The 24,183-nt window shown below is 36.5% G+C and overlaps 1 protein-coding gene across 2 annotated transcripts in view; it reads left to right on the top strand.

Moving 5' to 3' along the window:
* LOC150076561 (uncharacterized) overlaps window positions 1–24,183 on the top strand; it is a 94,250-nt gene that overhangs the window by 19,276 nt on the left and 50,791 nt on the right. For both annotated transcript variants that reach the window (XM_090387416.1, XM_090387415.1), the window contains 3 exons: window positions 12,064–12,135; window positions 12,957–13,073; window positions 14,473–14,958. In XM_090387416.1, coding sequence (XP_090243542.1) covers window positions 12,064–12,135; window positions 12,957–13,073; window positions 14,473–14,958 — 675 coding nt within the window. The remainder of the gene's footprint in view (window positions 1–12,063; window positions 12,136–12,956; window positions 13,074–14,472; window positions 14,959–24,183) is intronic.

Raw genomic sequence — 24,183 nt, forward strand, 5'->3', positions numbered from 1 at the left:
GTTTCGCCACTTCAAGCCTCCAATAAGCAAAGTGGTGGATTTCACCGGTTGATGAAAGTGACATCAGCTTCAGAAAACATTCAAGTTAGCCTTTAGAACGTACCAATGGCATTTTGGTTTAATTTACAATGACCAAAAAACAACAAAAAAAATAGTATCTCTGGAGAAAAAGTTGCAGATTCTAAAAATTATGTTTCCATTGCGTCTCCACTGGAAGACATTTTGAAATATTAGTAGCTTAATGAACGACCAATCATAAAAAATGATGATTGGTATTCTTAATACTTTAATCAAACACAATGTACCACACACACCTTATAAATATTTGCCATTCAAGGTTTTTCTATAGTCATTTTGCTTTCACTGTTAAGAAACCAGCAGCAATATCCCATCACGTCGATATCCCAGTGACTATCGCTTTTCCCATATTGAAAATGTGCTCATGCTCATCACTTACATCTTCGAAAATTCTGAGGGAAAAACTTAAATGGGAATGAATAAACTGAATTTAAGAAATTTGGCATCAACTGCAGTCACCAGAGATTCATAATTATCTTCTTTCCTTCTTCCAAGAAATTCATGCACAACTGCTTTAAACGATCGCAAAGCTTTAAGAAGTTTCATTATTTGAGACCTTCTTTCAGTTTTGCATCTCTTAAATTAGGAAACAATTCCCTTAGGAAGCAAAATCAACTTCCTTCTTTATCCACAGTCTTAACAAAATTGTTCATTAATCCAAACTTTGTATGATGGAAGAACCTTTTTTTTTTATCGGTTCAATCGCTGGAATGTATTTAATATTCCCTCAGTGGTAAAACTCCTCCCACTACGCCACAATATCATATTTTTCTGTTGCACGACTGTCCCACAAACAGAAAACAACAGTACTTTAATGGTGGTTTATTGCACTCAGGATCTTGAAGAGTTGATCGTTTACCTTCTTACACATATAAATCATGATATTGAATTAAAACAGATCAGACCGAGGGATACCTGACATATTCTAACCGTGTTATAAAATCTTTCTTATTCTCACAGCAGTTTCTGCCACCTCTCTGGAACGATTTTTAGTTCCTTCTTTACTAGCCAGTAAATTATTTTTAAGTACCCTGCCAGAAGCCTTTTCAAGGTCGTTAAGACATTGCATAATGCTGTGCTCTTTTCTTCTGAAAGTGGTTTCTTGTGCTGGAATCATAACACAGATGACACCTTCAGTTCCCTTTCTTCGAACGAGACAAAGAAACATTGTCAACAGACATGCTTCTAGTAAAAGATATCACATTTCTATTTATAGAATACCTTTCTGATTTTTCTTTTTCCTCCCTCAGAGGTCTGTTGCCATCCTGTGATGAACAACACAAAGGATGTCAGTTTTCTAACAGTATTTTAGGATACGATCAAAATGCCAACAGTCAAAACACTGACAGGGTCAGAATGTTGAACTCTAACAGGTTGCAAGCATAGACAGATAATGTGGTCGCTTGTATTATGCAACGATAAGCAATACGACCGAAGGACTGAATCTCTACAAGGGGCCCATGGGCCAGAGCTAAGCTCATTATATTAAAACTTCTACAAATAGAATATTATTAAATTACCGAATATTCCAAAACTTTTTCATGTTTTTCAAAGGGCAGAGCATGCAAATAGGTCCTTGAAAGGATAACTACACGTACAGATAAATAATAAGCTTAGGTGCCGTTAAAATAATAATTTTAATATATGCTGATGGCCAAAACTTGAGTTATAAATGACGCTCGTACAATAGTTCGTAAAATAAATACAAGCCAATGAAAGTTGGAATTTAAACACGTTATGGCCCAACTGTACTGGTTGAATTCATGGATAAAGCATATCATTTCTGAAATATGCAAATTATGATCAGTAGAATTCAAATTTGCAGACTCCTCATGCTGAAAAACTTCATCAGTTGTGTTGGATGTGTGTGTGTGGGGGGGGGACATTATCATTCATTATAATGTATAAAAGAAATGACTCTTCCATGATATTTCATCCCGGTACAGCACCAAGTCATAAGTGTGGTTGACAAATTCTTACATACTTATGACATCTATATGAAATAATTCGTAAACAGATGACTTTTTAATGAAAACTCCAAGCACGAAAGGTATTAGAACCTATAGCACCGAGTACTGAGCATATGTTGAAGATAGAAGAGAAGGATGGCGACACTTGTCATTACAGTTGAATTCCTGTACACTAATTTTTGGGACATGCGTATGAGGGAAGGTTTTTCCAGAAAACAGAAGTTAGTTTAAGAGATAAATGAGGAAGAGGAAAAGTCGGTTCTGTGAGTTTGAAGTTTGATAGTAAATAGACACTAACTAGTTTTTATGGACATTGACTTAGCAATAGTTATAATAGTAATAGTATTCGCCATATAGTGCAATGAAGCCACAGCCTTTTTGCTGCACTGGCCAAAAAACGCATATAAGAAAATACAAATTATATGATTCCCTCCTCACAGAGGTAACTATCCAGTTACCCTCTGAATTTATTCAAACTTATACCTGAACTACTTGCGAAGGCAACTTGTTCCAACAATCAACGACTCGCTGGCTAAAAGAATACTTTCTACAATCTAGTCTACATAAATATGCTCAATCTTTCCTGCCTTCTATTAATATTTTAGAAATAAACAAGGAGTTTTATTCAGTCAGTAGGATTTCTTCTTTACCAAATCTCCTTATGCGAATAAATTACGAAATGATACGTTAAAACCAGATTACATAACTTAAAACTCATAATGTGTTCCTCACTATTGACACACGTACAGTCCAACACCCCAGAATCACAGCGGTGAACCCCAACCCGATCCCAGAAATATCAAACCCCCCATGCAACCTCTAGTGAAGGAAGACATTTTGTCAAATACGCGAATTTGGAATACGAATAAAATACTATTAAAATGCGATAAAACAATGAAATTAAAGAATTCCTCCCTTAAGCGGACTAAACCTTTTCGACTAGTGTCATGTTCAGAGGGTGGAACGAAACATGTGTATGTTCGGAATCTTATAAATAGGAAATTAGTCTTTGGTACGCATGCGTTCGAATGACCACGAATCAGATATGAGAAATGGACGTCGAATGCTAGAGTTTTTTTGTATTTTCATTTGTAAAGTCTCGGCAATCAATAACTTAAATTATGTTGAATATTTAAAACATTGGCTTCATTAAAGAGGAATGTGTGGTTTACATTTATAGCATGGAGTGCTAGTTCCGATGCATTCGCACGTGATGCACGAACTGATGCTTCATATTACTTAACCCTCGAATTTGAAATACATCTGGTAGATCCAATGTAAGAAGAATCACAATCCTTACAAGAAATGTGGTAGACGAGGTCATGTGTTTGTCCGGAAGTCAATAGCACCGTGTGATTTTTGAGTGTAGCATATCATTTACGGACCGGTTTTGCTACAATTTGCATTTCTCTACCTCTAGAAAGGTTGATAATTTGTCTATACCAGTGTTCAACATACGGCATTGAAATAAAATATTTTTTATTAATTCTAATTTAGTGCTATTGATAGAGGCAATCGGGTATCCTCTATTTAGGAATCTATTCGTTAGTTCTTCTATTTCTATCTTTAGGGCAAGTTGTGTGGAAGAGTATTTGAATGCATTTAAGAACTGGTTTAGCATGATTGACCTTTTATGAGTATGGGTGGTAGCTACTATAGTGTAGGATTATCCTCCTATTCGTGGGCTTATGATAAATACTGAAATTAATATTTTCGCCCTCCCTCTTTAGTGTAAAGTTTAAAAACTTTATGGACTTTCTTTCTTCTATCTCCAGATTAAATTTAACCTAATGTGCATATTACTAAAAGTTTGCAAAACTTCGTTTGTAGTGTCATTATCCGTTATAATGAGGATGTCGTCGAGGTATCTTCCATAAAATGTGATTTTTGGTAAAAACTGTTAAATGTATATTTTCTAATCTATCTGAATACAACTCCGATATTAGACCGCTCAAGTTTAAACCCATGGGCAAACCGAATATCTGTCTATAAATCTTACTTTCAAATAAAATATAATTAGCCTCAACCAGTAACTTAATTAGCTGAAATCTCTTTTCTGGGCAACTTCGTACTGTTAATGCTAATAGTATTATTATTTAATAAATTCCAAATTACATTAACATTAGTGTATAATGAAACTACGTCAAGGGAAAATAATTTAACTCCTCCCCCAATTTTACAGTCTTTTAAATTTGTATATAAGGTATCATAATTCTTTATAGTATATTTTAAAACCTACCGAAAAGGTTTTATGATCCAATATAAATGTTTCGCCAAGGCCGAAAAAGCAGAATTTTTGTATGATACTAGGGTTTTTGTAGTTTTACTTGTCCAAAGAGAATATGTACATTATTTGTTCTAGCTTTTAGTTGTGCCATTGAAATATAATCCCTTTTACGATATGAAGTAAGTTGTTTGTTTGTATTGATTATCAAACATGGAAGAGTCTACCTCTTGGTATATGGAACAATCTGATCTGATTATAATTACCTGTAATTTTTTAATATATTCCGTTTTTATTTAAAATGACTACAGTATCCCTCCTTATCAGCTTTGTGAATTACAATATCCATATTTTAAAGCAATAACTTAGTTTCTATTTAATTTCCTTACAGATTAAACAGATATTTGAGCTGATTAAGTTACTGGTTGAGACTAATTATATTTTATTTGAAAGTAAGATTTATAGACAGATTTTTGGTTTGCCCATGGGTTTAAACTTGAGCGGCCTAATATCGGAGTTGCATTTAGATAGACTAGAAAATATACATTTAACAGTTTTTACGAAAAATCACATTTTTTGGAAGATACCTCGACGACATCCTCATTATAACGGATAATGACACTACGAACGAAGTTTTGCAAACTTTTAATAATATGCACATTAGGTTAAATTTTACACTGGAGAAAGAACAAGAAGAAAAAGTCCATAATTTTTTAAAACTTTATACTTAAGAGGGAGGGCGAATATTAATTTCAGTATTTATCGTAAGCCCACGAATAGGGGGATGTTCCTACAATATAGTAGCTACCACCCATACTCATAAAAGGTCAATCATGCTAAACCAGTTCTTAAATGCATTCAAATACTCTTCCACACAACTTGCCCTAAAGATAGAAATAGAAGAACTGACGAATAGATTCCTAAATAGAGGATACCCGATTGCCTCTATCGATAGCACGAAATTAGAATTAATAAAAAATATTTTATTTCAATGCCGTATGTTGAACACTGGTATAGACAAATTATCAACCTTTCTAGAGGTAGAGAAATGCAAATTGTAGCAAAACCGGTCCGTAAATGATATGCTACACTCAAAAATCACACGGTGCTATTGACTTCCGGACAAACACATGACCTCGTCTACCACATTTCTTGTAAGGATTGTGATTCTTCTTACATTGGATCTACCAGATGTATTTTAAACTCGAGGGTTAAGCAACATGAAGCATCACGTGCGAATGCATCGGAACTAGCATTCCATGCGCTAAATGAAAACCACACATTCCTCTTTAATGAAGCCAATATTTTAAATATTCAACATAATTTAAGTTATTGATTGCCGAGACTTTAGAAATGAAAATACAAAAAAACTAACATTCGACGTCCATTTCTCATATCTGATTCGTAGTCATTCGAATGCCGACCGGGCTAGCCGGGTGGGTAAAGTGCCTGCTTGACAACCCAAAGGTCGCGGGTTCGAATCCCGCCTCGGGCTTGGATCAAAGTACTGCAAAAACCTTGGGAGGTGCAATATGGCCACAGAAGCCGATGCGCCAACAACTACCAAAAAAAAAAAAAAAAAAGTCATTCGAACGCATGCGTACCAAAGACTAATTTCCTATTTATAAGATTCCGAACATACACCTGTTTCGTTAGTTTCGTTCCACCCTCTGAACATGACACTAGTCGAAAAGTTTTATACACTTGGTGGGATTGAATAAAAACAGTAGAGGAAGAAAGGAATCCAAGAGTTACGATGTGGACGGACATTAAATTATATGAAGGCGGCCAGGAAAGCCTATGGTGTCCTATTGAACATTACCTGAAGAGATGGAGAGGACATAATCCAACTGTATAAGACAGTTAAGTAAGACTTCATTTGGAATAGTGTGTCCAAGTATAAAGACCATCTAAAAAAAAAAAAAAATGTTGAGTTTCTTGAAAGGGTCCAAACACGTAAAACTCGTATGGTGAGATCGGAAAAAGGGCGACCGTACGATGAGAGGCTTCGATTATGTGGGTTGCAGAGCTTGACAGTCAAGCACCTTTGAGGGAGTCTAATTGACGTTTATATGCCTCAGAGAGGGATTAGTAAAATGAATGAAGGCTAAATTTTCACGGTTATAAAGAATTCCAGAACTAATAGCCATAAATTTAAGTTGGGGGGGGGGGGGTAAGAGGTTTAGACTAGATTGTTTATTTCTAAAAAAAAACAAAGAGTTACCTTTTATTCAGTCAGTAGGATTTCTTCTTTACCAAATCTCCTTATGCGAATAAATTACAAAATGATACGTTGAAACAAAATTACATATCGGCCTGACGTAGCCCAGCGGTCAGGAGCGAGAGTGCATAGCACGCGTTCCTTGAGTGGACCGGGGTTCAAGCCCATGACTACTAAATACGATAAATATTTGTATTGACGATTTATTGTAAACTCTACTGGCTTGGTTGTCGTGCCGGAGTATAAACAGAAAATTTATAATTTAAAACTCATAATGTGTTCCTCTCTATTGACACACGGACAGTCCAACACCCCAGGATCACAACAGTGAAGTCCAACCCGATCCCAGAAATATCAATCCCCCCCCCCCACCAATGCAACCTCTAGCGGAGGAAGACATTTTGTCAAATACGCGAATTTGGAATACGAATAAAATATTTGACAAAATGTCTTCCCTCGCTAGATGTTGCATGGGGGGGGGTTGATATTTCTGGGATCGGGTTGGACTTCACTGCTGTGATCCTGGGGTGTTGGACTGTCCGTGTGTCAATAGAGAGGAACACATTATGAGTTTTAAATTATGTAATTTTGTTTCAACGTATCATTTCGTAATTTATTCGCATAAGGAGATTTGGTAAAGAAGAAATCCTACTGACTGAATAAAAGGTAACTCTCTGTTTATTTCTAAAAAAACAATCTAGTCTAAACCTCTTACCCCCCCCCCCCCCCCAACTTAAATTTATGGCTATTAGTTCTGGAATTCTTTATAACCGTGAAAATTTAGCCTTCATTCATTTTACTAATCCCTCTCTGAGGCATATAAACGTCAATTAGACTCCCTCAAAGGTGCTTGACTGTCAAGCTCTGCAACCCACATAATCGAAGCCTCTCATCGTACGGTCGCCCTTTTTCCGATCTCACCATACGAGTTTCACGTGTTTGGACCCTTTCAAGAAACTTAACATTTTTTTAGATGGTCTTTATACTTGGACACACTATTCCAAATCAGGTCTTATTTAACTATCTTATACAGTTGGATTATGTCCTCCCCATCTCTTCAGGTAATGTTCAATAAATCATCAATAGGACACCATGGGCTTTCCTGGCCGCCTTCATATAATTTCATATCCGTCCACATCGTAACTCTTGGATTCCTTTCTTCCTCTACGGTTTTTATTCAATCCCACCAAGTGTATAATTTATTTTGGGTTCGCTATTCCACAAGTGTATGACCTTGTATTTAGCAGCATTTTCTGAAGCCTGTTCGAGTCATCCTGAAGGGGCATTGCTTGGTTTTGTTATTATTGGGTGTTTTATGAGCATCGGCGACTAAGGCCATGTTACTCCGTGTATATTGTCTTTAAATTGCGTGTGTTCAATTTTCCGTTTTCTGGAGAAAAAAAAAAAACATGCTACCCTCGCCTGAGACCGACTAACCTAGCCACGTTGTGAAAAAGACCCATAAAAATTTCTCCCATCATCGACGGGATTCGAACTCTTGTCTTTTCAATCCGGTGTGGTGAGGACGGCGATCCTACCAACTGTGCTATCCACGAGGGACATTGTTTGGCACCGATCATTAACGTCGTCTGCAAATTTTGACACCACGCCTTCTATCCATTTATGTCGTTTATGAAAATCAAAAATAACGGTGGCTGAAGAACCTTGGGGGAACCCCACTCCTTACTTTACACCAATCTGAAGAAAAATTTTTAAAAGTCAGTGTGAAAATTTTCGACTAGTTTTGAACTCGAGGAACGCTGAACACAGTATACGTAGATTTAGAATACTTAGCCCTGGGTAAATGGATGTTGACTTAGTGTACTTAGCACCTGTTCCAACTTGTTCGGAAGAGAGAAAGGGGAAATTACAGATGCCAATTCAGAAGAACAGTACCCATAGAGTACCTATAGAAAAGAAATGCAGCAGAAACAAACGCCTATGGGGCATTAAAAGACCTGTAAAAGATGGATCATTGATTGACCTCGTCGTCCTCTTAAATGGAGTCTAGAAGCCTGAGAGAACCCCTGATGTGGGAAAAATATTTCATGGTAGAATGAATTTGAGAGTTGTACAGAGCGAAGTAGTTGTATAGAATTAAAATGATCCGAGAGCAAAAAAATAAAATCCAGTTTTCTCAATACAGAGGGAGTAATAATTAACCCAAACGTTGCTTATTCGGGAATAATAAACAGTGAACGGCAATATTTAAGTGATCTGTATAAAGGAGAACTTTCAAATGACCCGGTATGATAAAACTAGCGATAATCACGGAATACGTTACCTTCATTATTTTAAGCTACTCTAAGAACACTGTTGTTGGAGTACGTGTTTATTGGCACAAAGGATACTATAGCCAAATGGCAAAAGTTTGAAAATTCGTTAAGGCTACAAAAGATTTCATAAATTCATCCCAAATACAACTTACTCCATTATGAGTTTTAAAATACACAACAAACCAGCGAAACTACCATGTTGGGGTGAGCAGGTGCCAGACGGCTGTTATCATATGATGTCATGATTTTAAAAGAATATGGGGGCGTTCATAAATCTCACAGGATAGCCCAGAATTAGCGCTACACTACTGGAACAAACCATGGTAATTCCAATACAGTTTTATATTCATGAAATCTGTTGGCTTTTACTACCAGTGACTTTGGATTTATAAAATCCATTGATTCACTTCAACCAATACATGCTGAGAAAGGTTATATGAGTTAGTGTTGTGTTTGGCCTAGTTCCAGTTTCTGTGTTTAGGCACGCGCACACGCTGGCTCTCTTTGAAGGCCTCGCTGTGTCTTGGCACCAAATTGAAGGGCGTTTCAGTCATCTTGTACCAGAAACGAACTGCGTTGCTAAGCTAAATGCTACAAAGCGGAGTTTTGCTCTTATAAGTGTTGATTGCTAAACTAAAAGAATCAGAAAGACTGTTTTACAAGAAAGTCGTATGTTTAACTTCACAACCAATAATCAAATCATGTGATTTGGCGAATGAATAAGGCAGTTTTGACACGTATCACCAAAGTTGACAAAAATTTGAATAAGTTTAAAGTATCCAAAATTAGTGGGAAAAAGGGGTAAATGCATTTTATTTAAGAGATTATTTTGAAAAAGGAAACGGCACTACTAAGTCAATAAGACTTTAAGGTTCATCTTCTCATCACAGCTCGAGACCGCACTTATCACTGAATCTACCTAGGCTATAAATATGCATAAATTTATGAAAAAAAAAAAAAACACATTGTGTTTAATCATACTGTCATAAATGGCTATCTTATTTGAGCAGTTCCAGCTCAGCTCAATGCAGTAAATTACAGAAGTATAAATATCCAACCCAAACACAAAATTGGAGCATCGGGCCATCATCAAGAAGGGAACGGACCAAAAAAATTATTCATCAAACGTATGAAAACTGTACATGATGACGCTACCCTTTCTGAATACCAGATAAAATTTTGGTCAAAGTAGTTTAAATGGGATTCAGAATCCACAGAAGACTTAGCTTGGAACGACCAAAATAGAAGTAACAACTCCAGAAGTGTGCCAAAAAATTGAAGATCTGGTTATGGTGGATAGATGTATTGAAGCGTCTATGATGAGAAACACTTGAATTTAAAATCCAAATTATATTAAAGTTGAATTTGAGTAAAGCAGTAATGTGATGAACGTTAAGTATAATCGATTGCACAATTTGCGTTTCTCATACATGTTCCATAAAAGAACAGAGATGACAAAATGATGTGAACAACCAGTTCACATCATCTGGAGGGACACCTAGACGTTAAATGCAGCTATTGGTGGACTACATTTGCGTCGGCACATTAAACTAGAACTAAATAAGAACTATCATATTTAGGGCTACCCGAGAAACAACTCTTATGTGTATGTGAGAGATGGAGGTTTAATGGCGCACGAGCTGCTGGGACTATAGTGCGCCTCCACAACTCATATGCAATATAGGCATAAATTGCGTGTGTTCGCTGGTGATTTGTCTGTTTTACTTAAAAAAAAAAAAAAAAAAAATCTGAGTAATCGTTGATAGAACGTTTCCTAGTTAAATATAAATCAACTGGTTTCTATTATTGTTCAATACTCGTGAAGGACGCCTGAAAAAGAGGAAATAGGTTGGACCAGATAGTTTAGAGCAATTGCTGAAGTAATTAAGACTAAAGGCATAAAATATATCTAAATTTAGTTTATTCTAGACCCGTTATGTGGGAGGGGAACCTTACATTTCCCGTAGGCAACTAACAACCGACCACTGAAACAAGTTCCCTCCCAGAATCGGCAAAAGCTTTTAAGGAAAAATTTGATAAATACTTATTATATTTATTATTAGCCATATGGTGCAAGGAAGCTTGAGGCTTTTGCTGCACCAGCCAAAAAAAAAAAAAAAAGAGTTACCCTGAGAAAGAGAGAGATATCTTCAAGAAAGAGAAAAATGATGCTCAGGACTCTGGGTTTGCCAAGTCCATACTCACCAGAAGTGAGCCCATGCAGATTAAATATGGCTTTTCAAATAAGATGCCTATAAGCTGTGATATTGGCCGAAAATAAGACCAAGGCAATTATAATGATAAAAATGGAAGAAGTTTTTTAGCTTCTGGAGAATGCAGCAAAAGAGCAGCTTCCTTGCATCATTCTAATACTAATTAGTCCCAGGTGAGACAAAGCATTGACAGAGAATTCCTCTGTCTTCGATTGAAGCGAACCTACAATCTTTTCGAAACGGGTTACGAACTTAAAGGGAGCGAAATCTTTGTGAAGTTATCGCCGTATTTCCTTCACTCAAACTCTTTCTAAAGTAAAAAATTAATCCACCCACCACTTATGAAGAAACCTTCCTCCAATTATCGCCAATATCAATACTAGCACTACTAATCTACAGATTTTGTGTCTTTGGTTATTCACTTATCGCCAAGTTTCTTATAAAAATCGTATGGCGAAACTCATGGTGTCAATTTGCATTTTGCAGTTGGGTAAACGGTCTCGGTCTTGCCCCCCTTCTGTGATAGCACCTTAAGAGTATTTCCGTAAAGTCTTTACCCTTTTTATATCGGTGACCTACACAACTGATTGCAAATCGTATGCGTAGCTTTCCTGATGATATCGCAACACACTTTTCTTTTTTGGAAAACTGAACTGTAGCGCAAACAACAAGAATTTCTCAAATACCGATCTCGTATAAAACGTCAATATTCACAGTATTCCGAAATAAGGGTGGAAGAGACCCGTCTAATTAACTTGAATCTTTCAAACAACCAAATTTGCTCAATTTCTTGTTTAAAAAAAAAGGTTAGGTTAATTACGCCTGTGCTCATCTTCAATGCTCAAATTTCTAGGCGTGGTTAGCTTTTTCTACCTTTCAATAAAACTGGCAGATCTACTTATATTTCGAAAGTTCAATCAAGTTCACTTTTAAATGAATGTCTGTATTAATATTTTAATTTTGGAATATCGAAATCTGATATCGGTCAAAACTGAATTAGTCTGCCTTATATTTAGAATCTTTGTACATTCTTCCTATCATCTTAGGCTAGTTTGGAGTACTTTGTTTTTTGTCTCCGCAGGAGGAGTTACAGAACAATGGGACCAGGATTTGGCAGCAGCGTCCATGAGAGATTCATCTGATGCAAGACAAGGTAAGTCAATATTACAAATAAGATTTAATAGGCAGTTTATTCAATCCTTCTTGGTAGTAAGATCCCATGAACAAAATGATACACATACTAGTCCACGAGAAAATGTAATTATATATTTTTCTGAGACAACAATTTAACTCCTCTTATCTTTTAATTATTTTTTTCTCTACAAATGGTAAATTTACATCGGTATCTCTGAGGATAGTAAATTTGTAAATCTTTCTTGACTACGCCTGACGACATGAACCAAAATGGAATCCACAAACGTTGTCAATTATTGGATAGTTATTTTTAAAGCCTGCAATTTAACAAAAGTCAGTTTAAAGTAAAAGTAAGTTTAAAAGTGAAACAAAAACTTTCAATAAAATAATTTTAAAGCTAGTTAAATATAGACGAAATGATAGCATACAACATCCAGAAATTCGACCGAGTTCGAAAGAAAGAAAGAAAGAAAGACTACTTTGAATCTCAATACTGGGTTCCACTATAACCTAAAATAGAATCATCCATTTATACTTAAAAGTATTAAAATGTATTATAAATAAATCAAATGTGTAAAAAACTAAATTTTAATGAAAAACATGGAATAAAATCGGGCCCAACTGTGATAAACTGTTTGGATTTATCTTCTAAAGAATTTAAAACCGATTTCAATTTACTTTCAGAAATCATAATGGATAATACTGCTCGTCATTAAAAAAGGTTATTTTACATTAGAATGTAAAATTTCTTTCCAACACTGATTTTTGTTTGCCCGTTTCATTCGTGTATTTTGTATTTTTAAAATTCCCATTTTACGAAAAGTCTCCCTCCTCTTGCAGAGTCAACACTGCCCGGAAGATATCCATCATCACTCTCGGATGGCGCCCATTTGGGAAACTTTGGTTCCGACTGCGAAGAAGACAGCGAACGTGGTATCGCCGGATGTTACGTAAATGGTGAGTGGTTCCTAGACTTGGCAATAAGAATTTTACGAGAGAGAGAGAGAGAGAGAGAGCTTTTCTTGGTAAATTTAAATTCACATTCCATTTATATAATATAAAAATTCCTTTATTGTCCAATTACAAACAAATTCTCATCAAAAGTTATTACCCGGAAAATTCTGTCTCAGTAAAAAGAAGTGTCAAAGTTTCTGAGGTAGCTCTTGGATGCCTGCCATTATTTGTAAGACTGCGTTTAGAATACTGTGTCCAAGTAACGAGACTTGATCAAAGAAAGACTGAGCTTTTTGACAGGTCCAAAGACGGGCAACTCCATTGTGAGATCGGCAAAAGGGCGACTGTACGAGGAAATACTCCGATTGTATGGAATATAGATCTTGGCAACCAGGAACCTTAGAGGGGACTTGATTGAGAGAGAACTGATCATGTTATAAAGAATTCCAGAACTAGCGGTCATAAATTCAAATTACAGAAGAGGTTTAGAGTAGATGGTAGGAAGTTTATTTTAGACAGCGGGTTGTTGATTATTGGAATAAGTTGCTCCTCAGGTAGTGGAGGCTGACAGTTTGAAAAATTCAAATGCCAACTGGATAATTACCTACGTGAGAAGGAAAACGCATAATTTGTATTTTATTATCTACTTTTCTTTTTTGGCCAGTGCAAAAGCCTGTGGCTTCCTTACTAATAACACAGTTATGGTTGCCGATTTGAAATAAAATTTGCCCACGAATGCAAGTTTCATAAACAAGTATGTAGAGAGGCAGAACCAGAGATTTTTTTTGGATCTTCGCATCCTCTGACGAACAAGTTCCAAACACGTATATCGCACGAAAGGTTCCACAATATGGGAGGAAAACCAGTCAATTCGTCTAAAACAACATTCGTTGAAAAATTAGAAATACTTTCAAAAATTATCACTTATTTAAGTATTTCGAACATTTTTTTAACCAATAGCTTTCAAGCGCGATTATCGTATTATCAGAATGGTTCAATCATTTCCAAAACGTTTACTTCAAAATTAAAATAAGACAGCTTTGTTTTGTTTTGGCCAAGTATTCCCCGTTCGGCCTGTAGCTTTTACCACACAATCAACTGGAAGCTAAATTCTGTAATATAATTTTTCATGTTAAAGCGCATGTTATTCGCGAGAGATGGCGCCACTTTCTCATCTATTCTTCAGTAGCACTTATTTCAGTATACTGTACAAGCAAAACAAACGTTTTTAAATAATTAATTATTAAAAATTAAAACAAAATACCAATCAATCAATTTTTTTATTTTTAAATTAGTTTTATTGTTTAAATATATCTTCCACAAAATTAAATACAACTTTGCCAGCGTACTTTTTCGTCCTATCAAACTGTGAATTACAAAGAAATATTCTTTTTCATTCCAGGACTATGGATTCCAAAGTCTGAACTGCATAAATACAACTTATTCCAACCTGTCCATACACCGAACTGTCCGCTGGCCAACTCGTCACTGCTGTACCACTCGCCATATCCTCGGTTTCGAACTTTTCACGCACCAGATGTGCCTCTTTTTCCAAACTATTTTATACCAAACAATCCTCACTACTACTTCTACCTCATGCGTCCTAGACCTCCCGGGGAGCGGCATTATAAGAGAAATTACCAAAATTCTTCACCGTACTGGCACGCTATGAATACCCCATGGGGACTTGTTCCGACTACGCAACCTCCTCCGCCACCACAACCCCCTCAGCCATCACAACCCCCTCAGCCACCACAACCTTCGGAAGAGGAAAAGACAGAAGAAGGAGAATCGCCTTCTGGTGTAATGCAACAAGAGCAAACTATGAAGCCAGTGATACTGCCATATTTCTATCCTGGATTTGTGTTCGGACCTTCAGTATACGGAGGTAAGTCAATAACTCTTTCAGATGTAAAATAAAGAATGATTTACGAGTAGCTCAGCCTCCTTCTTCCCTTTCTTTTATCCCAAAATATCGGAAGTAAATATAATAAAAATTTAATTCAGATTACTCAAATGTGTTCTGGCACAAAAATTGGGGATATAAAATAAAAGATGCACATTAATAAAAGAAATGTTTCTTTTATTTTGTGAATTTAGAAATGCAAATATACATACAGGAATCCTCAGTGCTGTAGTCAAGTGGTCTGGAGACATGGTGCACATATTTTTAAAGACCCCAAATACCAACATCGTGCAGACGTGTTTTCTCAGTGCAGTTCTTCTCAATCTGATAGGAGGGATTATATGGTAAAAGCCTTGTAGATTAACTCTAAACTTGAGACTACAAGGCATATGGGGAGGGGGATTCTTATCCGCATCCTAATTAGTAGCAATGTACGAGTATTTTGTCAAGGTGGAATTCATTTGAACAGAGCATCAAAGATTTTTGTTGATGTCAGGGAAACTAATTGCCTATCCGGGAGCTAAAAAAGCTGTACAAATACATGATGAGCCATGTTACACTTGACCTTTTCAAAAGAATTTGGTATTGTACCTCTAATTACCTTATGAATAATTAGAAAAAAAGGATTTGAAATAGGCGCATAAACCACTAATAATCACGAACATTTGTATCTATAACAGATGTATGAGGGTTCAAAAAAAGCAATAAAATATAGTGTCTTCGCGGGGGTAGCAGCACAACACATAAGCATCATTATCCTAACACCGGGTGCTTAAGGCGTGGATTTGAACCCGTCACTAGATTTTTATGGGCTTTTTCCAATATGCCTGATTTAGTCAGTCTCAGGCGAAGGACAGCATGATTTTTTTTTCTCTCCCGTTAACTGATTTCTCGTTCAGCAAACCGACCACAGAACACACGAAATTTATGCCCAAATTACATATGGCACAATATGGTCTATGTCGCCAATGCGCCTAAAACTCAATAACGAAATACAGTCCGTAATTTCCAGATATCTTTTAGGCTCTGTCACTTTAAATAAATTAAACGAATTTGAACTTTTGATTATGTCAACCAATTCTAATAGTAGCTAACAGAAACATGCTGCTATCGACAGAAAGGGGATGAAGAATTTCGTACTGATACAATGTGTTCCAGAGAGCTAGGAATCGTGCATCATATCAAAAGCTCGCTGAAAGACCAGACTTTCCCAGAGTCAGATCTAATTTCTGATGAATGTTGAGTCTGTGGCGTGAGAAGACTTGAGGTAAAGGGAATGTGATACTGATTGTGTGTTAAAGGCCAAACAAATCTAAGTTTGCTAAGATTTGTTTGGCCTCAGATTTGTTTGTAAATCAAACAAAGCTAAGTTTGCTACGATGTGTATACAGTAGTCGAAAAACCGTTCAAAACATGCAAGTTGGGGTGGGGTGAAAAGTCAAGGAGTAAGATTGTTGTGAAATAAAAAGGTAAAAGTCGGAGAATAGTCTACTGGCAATGTTACTGAGGCTGAGAGGACGTGAGGCTCTAGCGGTGTGCGTCCTGCTATACTGAGCAAGTTACATGTGGCTGTATCAACCTGTTCGGATAATTACCGAGATCGTTTGGACTCCGAAAAGATTCCCCTTTCACTGGAGAATTGCTAATCATACCCCCCCCCCCAATGTAATTCACAATGGAGGTCCTAAAAGGCAATGAACCGCTATAAATTGGCGAGTTTAACTACACTGGGGCCTAAGATGGATTCTTTTTAAGGGTACAATAGAAGACGATCTTGATAGTATTGGTGTTCTTAATAGATCAGACGTTGTTTCGTGAGGAGGGAGGGAAATCTTACCTGACCGATGCACTTAATTATGATTAAATCATAAAAAAGTCAAAATAAAGTTCTACGCAAGAAACCGCTTCGATATTATTTTCCTTGACCTCAGTAAAGATTTGATACGGTTACACATGAAAGACTATTATACAGAATGTATGAATGCCAAGTTGTCAAACTTTACAATCCACGCCTTTTAAGCCGTTCAGATGTGCATCGATTTGTACTCATCACTAACTTGGTCGCCTTTCTCCAGAAGTTCTAATGCCCATTTTTAGGTACGGTCAACGCTCCTGAATACAATATTTTAAATTCAGTCTAACCACTACCTTCTCATGATAATGACGTTCATTCCCCACTATAAAATGTCTTATAAATCATGGTCAGAACACCCTGTGCCCTCCTAGGCGGCCTTTTATATTTCATGGAAAATTACGTGTCAGATTGTAACACCTAACGCTTTTTCATCTTGAACTTTTAGCTCCTCTCCTTCCTAACTCATAAAATTCTATGATAAATTAAAGAATACATTAAGAGTGGGATTAAGGAAGAAAATATATTTTCGCCATGTTGTAGTGACATGATGCTCTGCACCTGAGAACCAGCTACACAGTGCATGTCACACGTTTCTGGGGACATACTTTGTACTTATCCATTTCAGTATATATATATATTTTTTAATGTTCACTAGCTCTTACGATTTTTCACAGCAAAATTAACGGTCATTCAAAGAATCAGTGTGCTTTCGAATATTTTTTTAGAAACTTAATTTTCAAAGGCCGAACCACAGAAGATACTTTGTTAGAAGAAATGAATAACTATTTCCAAAATTTTACATATGTAAACGAGTTCTTGTGACTTTTTGTGAGTTTAAGCAATAATAAAAGTTTAGACTACATAAATTGCCTTGAATTTTCTTCTGTAAAATTTAAATGTCCTTGCGAAATAAAAGTTTATCTCGAACCGGTCTACATTTTCATTTTACTTGACTATGACAGTACTTTTGACATATTTTACAAGAAAAGGGTTTCTGTGTACTCAATAACAAATGTACTTTTCGAACACTTGGACTCGAAAATGCTTTTGAAACAGTTTTATACAAGAAAAGGATTTCTCCGGGGTGTGAACTAAAACACGTTCTTTCAGATTTCCTACTATCGAAAATTCTTTTCCACAACAGATCGATTTCTCCCGAGTGTAAAGCAATAAACGTTTCCTCAAACAGAGTGATCGTGATCACACCTTTTAAGTATTTCACAAGGGAAGGTTTCTCCCGAATGTGAACTACTGAATGTTTTCTTCACACTTCCCGATTCTGAAAATGGCTTCTCCCCACTGTGAATTAATGTTTTCAAGTGTTCCGCATTTGAAAATTTTCCTAAAATTTCCAATCTTTTCTTGAGTATGAACACTTAAGTGTTTCTTCATATTTTCCTCCTGCAAAAGAATTGTTCCTCTTAAATGTTTCTTGAGGTCAACTGAGGTCAGTAAAATATCGTTACACATGTCAAAACTTTCAAATTGTTTGATTTTCGTCCTGCTCTATTTTGTTTTTTACAACTTTTTTTGCAGCTATTTTGTATGTATCTTTATGATGACTCTCTGATGAAAGCAGGAAAACGGAAGATGGCTTTTAATCAAAGTTTACGTGCTTCCCAGAAATTCCTTTCGCATTCAAAACTTCCGTGTAATGACAGTCTAATCTGTTTCTTCAAAAAGAGGAACAATCGAATAGGGATAGGTGTAAAATCCAACCCCACAATGAGTTGCATAAACTAACAACAGTACACAGGAAATATTCTGACTAAGTTATCGATATGAAATGTTTACAGCTAACATCTACTCGATTTCCGCCAACCCCAGATATGCTACAGTGTCACTGTAGCATATCTGTGTTGCAATCACTGCCAGACATGCTTCAAGTACATTAGGGATGTTTATCTGGTCCGAGTTAAGGGGAACGAAGTCGAGAGGACGATAAGCGAGTGTTGCGTTTTGGGAGAGATCTGACGCTCAAGCACGTGATATGTGATGAGTAACGGATCGAGATCAAGCGGATATACGCTTAAGTAATAACGAACTTACATATGACGGCCATTCTGATTTTTTACTCATTCTGACAATTTTTTGCAATTACAAAAAAAGATGCTTTTAATACAAATGGCCGGTTTTAGTTGTAAGCGTCACCACAGGATGTGCAATAGCGACTAATGGGGGAAACCCTGGGGTCCGCAACATCAACCCATGAATTGGGAAGGAGGGAATATGAACAAAGTTCCAGCGACTAAAACACGCTGGTTAATTTTAATTGGCACTGATACTGAGCGATTATTTCAAGATTGATCCTGCGATAGCCATTATTCCAATAGGTAGATGGTCATCAAGCAGGAAACTGTTTCAGTCCAGAACAATTACCAAAAATCATGTTCAGAGATGCATATATCTCATACTTACGTATAGAGCCAAAATTTGATCTGAAGCAACCTTGAACATTTTCAGCCCTTGAGTATTGGATCCTCAGGTGGTTTATCCCTAAAATGGGATATCACAATCAAGTGATATCCCATTTTACCCAGGGATATGAAAACCTAAAAATTAAACCCTTACACCTCCAGATAAAGGAAGCAGCTATTATATCCATTGTAAAGCTGATTAGAGCACTAATTGAGCTTCCTAAATCTCTAAACAGGCATCTGTGTAGCACTAGCCAAGGAAAAATTTAAGAAGCAAGCACCTATGTACGTACAACTTAAAGGCTGTATTCAATGACAGAATATTTCCTAGATTGCCAGTGTCATAAATATACAGGGTGTCTATAAATTATTCAGCTGACTATGAAGCTCGACAGCACATAGAATGTCAAGAGGGTAGCTGATTTCATTCAAAAAAAAGTGTGAAGCATCTCTTGAGAAATGGAAGTCACTGCTTGTTCAACCCGATCTTTTAACTCTGGCGTACTTAACTTTTCTGCAATGCACCTTCTCCTTTACGTAGCTAGTGTTCACGAACTTGACCAGCCAGGTAGAACGTCGCTTTATCACTGAAGACTTCATTTTCCAGAAAGCGCTCATATTCGTCTATACGCTTGGGAATGTGAACAGGAAATACCTATCGTGGTTTGTCGCGAGGCTTAATTTCCTGGAAGATTTTCACTTTGTAAGCATAAAGTTTCAATCTCTTGCGAACCACCCTGTTCAATGTTGCTCGGTATTTGCAACTGATTTTCTGGTGTAGCACACTGCCTCTTTCTTGAACCTGTATCAACCATCGCCTCATTGATTGTTCCTCAAGTGGATTTTTCTGAAATTTCCATTTAAAACGTCTGTTTACAGTCAGTGGAGATTTGACATCCCACAGCCAAACCCGTAGCACATTACTTTCTCCTGCACTGTCACCAGTTTAATCCTGTACTGTCGCAGTGCTTGCTGGGATTGAGGCTGCCAACCGAACGAGGGAAAAAAAAAAAAAAAAAAAAACTCATCGAGTCGCTTTTGATAACTGCAGAAAACCTTTTTAAGATAACTATTACAATAAAATTTTAATCGAGCTTCATAAACAGGTGAATAATTTATAGACACTCCGTATACAGTATGTCCAGTAAAGTCTACAAGACATTGACAGATGGCTGCTGTCCAATCACTATGCATTAATAATAGATCAAAGAACAGAATCATTCAAGGAAACTAATGATGTCATACTCATTTAACTATACCTTACCCTCAGTACAAAGCATATTGAAAGATCTCTTCTGAAATATCTGTGGCTACAGCTTCAACGTTATTGCCCCTTGATAAACAATGGCACTTCAACCTGCTAGCAGAAATGACTACTGCTCCCAAATCATGTTTCTTTGTGCAAGTAATCCGTTATTCTTGAAATGGGATTATCAAAGAAACTTTGTAGGGTAAAGAACAGACAAAATATTTGCTATATCAGTTTACAATTTTATTTCATCTGCTTCTTGATAATAAAATGAGTATTTATTTATTTAAAAAGAAAATTTTAACTAATCTCTCTCATGAATTGGAACACCACTTCAAAGTGGTTGAGTTGTTTTTATATTTGATATTAATTAACGAAAATTGAATTCCACTCTCCCAGACGCTGACCGAAATCGTTCTGTCTGTACTCTGGTCCTTTCCGCAAACTGTTATGAAGTCCTTTTCAGCGAGGAACTCTACGGGTGGCAAGTTCCTGTTCCCAGATAAACTGTAAAGGATGTAGAGTTTTATTGTCCGCGCTTTTGATACGTTGATAGCAGCGTCCTCTGTTTTTCAGCGTATTCTTTTGTGCGCTGCTTTCTCGTGCAAGGGAAAATCATATCCTGACTTCTTTGTACTGTACTGTCCAAAATGTCAATATAAAATAATGAACCACAGTTAACTGTGTCTGTTGAGTGGTGAATCACGCTGAGAAAGCATTCAAACCAAATGAAAATGTGTTTTTATATCCTGTGTACTGAACAAATAATCTTTAGCTACGTTACACATATTATGAAGCTGTGTTAAATTGTTGATATTTTCTCTCTTTTTGTGGCAATCAACGGATGGGGTGCAAAGCTGAAATAAAGGTTGGGATTGAAAGCAGAGGTGAAGTTAATGAATAAATTAATTGAGGTAACAGATCTTGGAACCAAGTATCTTAGTAGGGGCTTGACTGGCGGCAGATGAGGTGAAACTAAATAGCATAAATACAAACAATCTGAGAAAGTGTAGACTGAAACTCAGAAAATTTACTTGTGGTCAGCGTGTGGCAGACTACTGGGATAAACCACTTTCGTGGGTGGTGGAAAGTGATGAGAGATTCGTGAAATTTAAGAAGCAGTTTGATCGGTACATTGAGAAGGATTTTAGGAAATGAGGCAGCAAAAACTTAGCTCCTTACATTTGTACTTTAATGATAACAAAAGGGGCGAAAGCTAAGTTTATGAATAAAAGGAAGGTAAACTAATTTATGAATAAGTAGAGAAATGTCATCTGGATCGGGAAAGGCATGCCATCATTGCTGTTCATGATTCTGTCTTTCACTCCGAAAACCATCATACCAGATTTGAGATATCAAACAGAGTGTATTCAACATGAAGGGGGAGAATGTTTACCAAGATCAGCAATACAAAAATAAGAGTGAAAAGTAATGCCTTATAAATAAGCTTTCGCTTTGGATGAGGACACAACATAATCATTAGGATGTAACAGAAGTAGAAGTACGGATGGACAAAAGCTTTGGCCAATAGCTTTGTCCACCATTTGGACAAGCAAGATTTGGTTTATTAATAATTTCATTACAACTGCTGCGATCTTTAATTTGGTAGAAAATTAAGCTGAGGATTTGGATACAAGCTAATTGCTATTTCTCGTCTTGAATAGCCTTTTAACTTCTTAATTAGAAAGCCATGGTTTATATATAGGAAAGAGTATTAAATGATTTTACCCCTATAAGAATAATTTCATTGACACGATCTGTAAAGATTATGATCAAAAGACTTAAAACGATAGTCTAATTAAGACGGAAAGAAAGTGCAAATCACGCAGATTATCCCATTTTGCATTGTCTTAATAACGAAGAAGAGTGAGAGCGGCCGTGGAGAGTTTCTACTACTATGGGTGAAGATGTTTTTATTGTGTCAATGGTAGGAGTTTTCAGGAGCAGCAGCATTTTATGTCTGTAGAAGTGTGTTTTCAAGGGACGTGTGTTTTAGATCCCAAGCGGAGGGAACCCTATTCCCTCCGCTTGGGATCTAAACTAATTATAAAGTCCACGATCGAAGATCTTTAAGAATTTCTGAATCTGCTATACTATCAATTAAATCTCACTATACTGATCACTGGAGAAGAAACCATTGCAAATTTTTGATCTCATGTACCTAACAGACTAACTTTAACTGTGCTCTGATGGGATGATGTTGAGGGAAAGATCAAGCATGCAAGTGTGGTCAGGATTGTTTGGTGTTCTAGTAGGTATGAGAGGTCAGAGTAATAGCAAAAGTCTCAGTTTCTGAGATTTGGGTCCTTACAAACAGAAAATTGAAGTTAGTTGAAGTTTAAAATAGTTCTATAATTTAACGTGGCAATAAAATGGTGTTCGAAACTTTCGCTAGTTCTTAGGTAGCGTCATAAGGAAATGAAGGATCGTCGTGAAGGACGCAATCCATTGGGAGATAATGAACATTTCACCAGAAAGGCAGTGGTGGAGAAAATAATGCACAGTCTTCTTTGCTTATTAGAAAATAATGGTGGGTACATGGAGGATTTCCAATAAAGAAAGATCGACGAAAAATTTACCTTTTTGTTATTTTTCTAAATTAATGTATTTTCGCCCAAATTTACAACTAATTTTTGTTTTAAAAAATTAGTCCCATATATACTTATTACAATTCAAAGTACGCTTTTCTGTACGATCTATAATTTTCGAGTTATTAATTTTTAAAAGTTGGAAAAAACTTTATAACCACGCTGTATAATAACCATTTTAACAATTCATTTTTAATATGTTTTTTCTGCAGCATAAAGCTGAAATGAAAATTCCTTTTTTTGAATACTGATTACTGTGTTTATTATTCTGACTAGACACTTAATTACAAAACTGGTTTTTATCCAGTGACTTTCCACAACTAAATACACCTTCTGTACTGATACAGGTGTATTTAGTTGTGGGTTGTGTCACAGTCTATGCTCAATTCGGTACAGTGCAATAATTCGAAATCTCTCCGCAAGAGGAATGAATTCTTGAACAGGTCAAGAGAAGAAATGTCCAAATTATGGCTGAAATTTCAGTTGAGATGGAATAAAGGAAATTGGATTATAAGGCTGAATGCTATCGGCTACTTTCTCTTTCATCTAGGACCACAATTTTACAGATTTCCTGTTATGCCTATAAGCAAAGGGTAATCACGATTACAATAACATACTGGCTGAGATAGGCCAACTTCAAAACATTTCATAATTGCTTTTCTAATTAAGCATCAGAAGAAGCTGACAGAAATCCTGGATAAAACCTTAAGACTACTGCAAAGATAAACAGATTTAATATCCGAGATGCTTTCTGTGCGATTAAACATCATTTTTAAGTTGCGGAGAAAAACAAACCGCAATGAAAAGCAGTGTGTCAAAAAGAAAGCAAAACTAAGTTTAAATTGGAGCCGTAGATGAAGATAAAAACTAAAGTTTAACAAATACTACGGAACGGGTATTCGGACTTACGCCAAGAGACCAATCAGAATTCAGGATGACAAGAGCTGGCGCGTGCCCTGCTTCTGAGTTCTATTAAAGTAGCTGAACCACGTGATGGGCGCCGACGAAAACCAAGGACAAACTGGCGAAAGCCTGTAGCTGCGTTCTCCTGCCTACAACTTCCCGAGTGTTTCAGCAATACCGTAGGATGGTGAGGCG

Source organism: Mastigoproctus giganteus, chromosome 13 (assembly GCF_048544385.1).
Source record: "Mastigoproctus giganteus isolate SK-2022 chromosome 13, ASM4854438v1, whole genome shotgun sequence".
NCBI lineage: Eukaryota > Metazoa > Arthropoda > Arachnida > Uropygi > Thelyphonidae > Mastigoproctus > Mastigoproctus giganteus.